This window comes from Hevea brasiliensis, chromosome 11 (assembly GCF_030052815.1).
Source record: "Hevea brasiliensis isolate MT/VB/25A 57/8 chromosome 11, ASM3005281v1, whole genome shotgun sequence".
In the NCBI taxonomy this organism is placed as follows: Eukaryota; Viridiplantae; Streptophyta; class Magnoliopsida; order Malpighiales; family Euphorbiaceae; genus Hevea; species Hevea brasiliensis.
Window position 1 is genome coordinate 82,690,364 of NC_079503.1, and position 4,240 is coordinate 82,694,603.

Sequence of the window (4,240 nt, forward strand, 5' to 3'; positions counted from 1 at the left end):
TTAACATATTATTTTTTAAATTAACAACAACCAATACAATTTTATGTTTGATTATAGAAAATATAAAAATATATAATTTTTAATTTTTAATATTTGAAAAAAGTTTGTTAAAAAATTATTTTTATTATTTTTTAAATTATATTAATTTAATACATTAAATTGTCAAAATTTGAAATAAATTTGTTGATAGATTATTTTTATTATTTTTTAAATTATATTAATTTAGCTTATTAAAATGTCACATAGAAATTTTTAAAAAGTCAAATGACTTATTTTATTTATGTATATTAGATGTCTTATAATCATATCCAAAAGCCAAATTGAGTATTATAAATACAAAATTGTAAATAAACGTTATATTTTTTTATATCATTATATAAGCATATTTGAAATGAGAAAATTTTGAATTTTATTATTCAGTAATTAATTATGTATTTCATAAAATAAAAATTTTAAATATTTTAATAATTATTTTTTTTAAAATGATTTTTTTTTTAGTATCGTATAATTAGCCATAATATATATGAACCTCGATATGGTTGACCAAGCCATATGAAAACTGCCAGCCATTTCTTCCAAACCAAACACTGCCTGCCCTGTAAAGGCAAAATATTCAACTTTTGAAGGTCTAGAATCCAATTTCATTGCTTTTACGTCTTCTTCCTCAAGAAATCAAACCTTTCGTGTTCTTGTATTTATATTTTCCCAAAAATCAAACCTTTCCCTTTACAAAACCATAACCCACCTCTTTTCTTTCACTTTCCAAGTCTCCAAGCCAATTGCATTTCATTTTTCTTTCTCAGTTGTCACGTGTAAAGTTGTCTGTCGATCTTCTGCAATCACAATCAGGGTCTTTTTCTTCTCCCCCTTTTTGTGAATATATAGTCATATTTGAGTGATATCTGAAATGAACAACGGCGAAGCAGAGGCTGTGCTCATGGAGAAGAAGCCCAAGACGAAGATTGTTTGCACGCTTGGACCCGCATCCAGATCTGTGCCTATGATCGAAAAGCTTTTGAGGGCAGGCATGAACGTCGCTCGCTTCAACTTTTCTCATGGATCTCATGAGTACCACCAGGAAACCCTTGACAATCTCAAGGCCGCCATGGTTAACACTGGTATTCTCTGTGCTGTCATGCTTGACACCAAGGTATAAATGTGTGTTTTTGTGTATAACCTTTTTTTATTGTCTTTCACTTTTATTTGGGATTTTTGCATTTTAGTATACTGCATATCACTTTTCATGGATCGATATAGATTTTTCCTATCTCGATATTGCTGTATGTGTTACCTGTGGATGTAGTATGCGTGTCTTTATTTGGAACTCTCTGCGACTGGGTATTTTTATTTTTGGTTCATTTGTATTTTATTATTATCTGATCAGGATTTTTGGGATTTCTGGGAGGCTTTATTTCCAGTTTCCTTTGTGAAACTGGGAGAGTTGCTGGTTGTTTATTTGAATCAGGTGTCAGTTTGTTTTTTGCTGTCTTGAATATACCAATTAGTACTATATTTATCAGTTTTTATTTTTAGAAAATTATGCTTCTCTGTTTCATTATCCCAGATGCAGGAACTTCCCTGCTTTTGTGATGTCAAATTGCATATTGTGTTTTCTGCAATAAATTTGTCCTTCACGATCATCCCCCCCATTTTTAAATCAGTAAGTTGCAACACTTGAATAATCAATTCCAAGTAGAAAAGTTGTTTACTTATTGGAATACAGAGTTCAATCAAGTACAAACAGATGTATATGTCGGTATTGTTCTCTCTCTCTCTCTCTCTCTCTCTCTGTGTGTGTGTGTGTGTGTGTGTGTGTGTTAAATGTAATTTGTATTTATTCTGGTAGAAGATTTTAAGTTTGAGGTTGTTCAACATTAAAAATTCCTTTGACATGTAATTTCTAAACACACATGGCGCATTCTAATTGAAGTAGTTGGTAATTGTGCATTTCTAAGCAGCTCCTGTAGATGATAATCTAAAAAGGAGCTTCACAAAATAGAACTGTATTGAGAATTGTTCTTTGGTAGAATTAGAATCTAGAAAAGCTACAGCAGACAAAGACCAAATAAGAGAGATAATTAAAGACACATATTTAGTGAAATGTATCTAAATAAACCATTTTGGCATGCTCTATTTTTCTTTCTTGAAAATGGAAGAAAATCGTGATCCTTCTTTTATGGACATCATTTTATGGTTCCCTTTTAATTTATTCCATTTTGGGCTCTTTATCTAAAAGCTAATTAATCCTGTAGACTCTCAAGTTGTTCATTTTGTACATAACAGGGACCAGAAATTCGAACTGGGTTCTTGAAGGATGGCAAACCCATTCAGCTTAAGCAGGGTCAAGAAATCACTATATCTACTGACTACAGCATAAAAGGCGATGAGAATATGATTTGCATGAGCTACAAAAAATTGGCTGTGGATGTCAAGCCTGGGATGGTTATACTTTGTGCAGACGGCACAATCTCATTTACAGTTTTATCATGTGACATAAAAGCAGGTTTGGTTCAATGTCGGTGTGAGAACTCTGCAGTTCTCGGTGAGAGGAAAAATGTTAATCTTCCTGGAGTGATAGTGGATCTTCCAACTTTGACAGACAAAGACAAGGAAGATATTTTGATGTGGGGAATTCCGAATCATATTGACATGATTGCTCTATCTTTTGTACGAAAAGGCTCAGATCTCGTGGAAGTACGGAAATTGCTCGGAGAACATGCTAAGAATATCCTTCTCATGTCAAAGGTATATCAATTGTGTCTCTGAATCGCTTCTAATCTTGTTGGTGATGTTGCACATAGTGAGAAATTAGAATCAAGCATTTACTTAAATGGTTGCTCTAAATTTTTTGCTATTTTGATTGACTTGACCATGAATTTGTCAGTATCGAAGGCTTGTTTGGAGATAGAATTCTCGTATGTTTGGAAATTTTGGAATAAACTACTATGAATTGTTTTATTGTAATTTATTGTTTGTACAAACGGTTGCCTTCTAGAGTCTCATGTTTTGCTGGCCTTTACTTTTAAACCATTTATTAGGTTGAAAACCAAGAAGGGGTTGCAAATTTTGATGAAATTTTAGCAAATTCAGATGCATTCATGGTTGCACGTGGTGACCTTGGAATGGAAATTCCAATTGAAAAGATTTTTCTAGCACAGAAAGTGATGATCTACAAGTGCAATATTCAAGGAAAACCGGTAGTTACTGCAACTCAGATGTTGGAGTCCATGATCAAGTCACCCCGACCAACTAGAGCTGAAGCCACTGATGTTGCCAATGCTGTTCTTGATGGTTCTGACTGTGTGATGCTTAGTGGTGAAACAGCTGCTGGAGCATACCCAGAACTGGCTGTTCGGACAATGGCAAAAATATGCATAGAAGCGGAAAGCACACTTGATTATGGTGACGTCTTCAAAAGAATCATGCAACACTCACCTGTGCCCATGAGCCCATTGGAGAGTCTAGCATCTTCTGCTGTTAGAACAGCCAATTCAGCAAAAGCATCCCTTATATTGGTCTTAACCAGGGGAGGAAGTACTGCAAAACTGGTAGCTAAATACCGACCTGGCATGCCTATTTTATCTGTGGTTGTACCTGAGATTAAGACCGATTCCTTTGATTGGTCCTGCAGTGATGAAGCTCCTGCAAGGCATAGCCTTATTTTTCGTGGGTTGGTACCTGTTTTATATGCAGGATCTGCTAGGGCTTCTCATGCTGAGACAACAGAAGAAGCTTTGGACTTTGCCATTCAACATGCCAAGACAAAAGGACTATGTAAGAATGGAGATTCTGTTGTGGCTTTACACCGAGTTGGAACTGCATCCATAATCAAGATTATTACTGTCAAGTGATGATCTTATCATATAACTTTTGTTTCAGCTTTTTGCTTCTCCTTAATTGAATGTGATGAAAGATGTTGCTGATAATGTCAGCTTGTTTTTCTCCTTTTATCTTCATCCATTTTTTTCCTGTTTTGAAATGAACCTCAGTTATCATTTTGATGGGGAATCAACGGTGTAGTGCGTAGATCTTCAAATGCTTGGTTGCTTCAATTTTTGATTTTATAATTAATGGCCTGTGCTAGCATGTATTTCAAAGTCAGTGACATTGATACATAAGTTAGTCCTTGACCCTCTAGATAGAAGTAGTCTGAATATTCCAAGATTTCCTTTCAACTCCATGGACTATGGGAGTTTTGGACATTCACAAATCAGACGTTGAATTCAATACCTTGTAGAAG

At 34.4% G+C, this 4,240-nt stretch overlaps 1 protein-coding gene across 1 annotated transcript; it reads left to right on the forward strand.

Moving 5' to 3' along the window:
• The first annotated feature begins 539 nt into the window (after positions 1–539).
• On the forward strand, positions 540–4,036 carry LOC110654859 (pyruvate kinase, cytosolic isozyme). The gene is made up of 3 exons (XM_021810989.2): positions 540–1,150; positions 2,284–2,745; positions 3,039–4,036. Exons 1-3 carry the CDS (start codon positions 908–910, stop codon positions 3,849–3,851), a joined length of 1,518 nt encoding a protein of 505 aa, XP_021666681.2. The 5' UTR covers positions 540–907; the 3' UTR covers positions 3,852–4,036.
• The last annotated feature ends 204 nt before the right edge of the window (positions 4,037–4,240 follow it).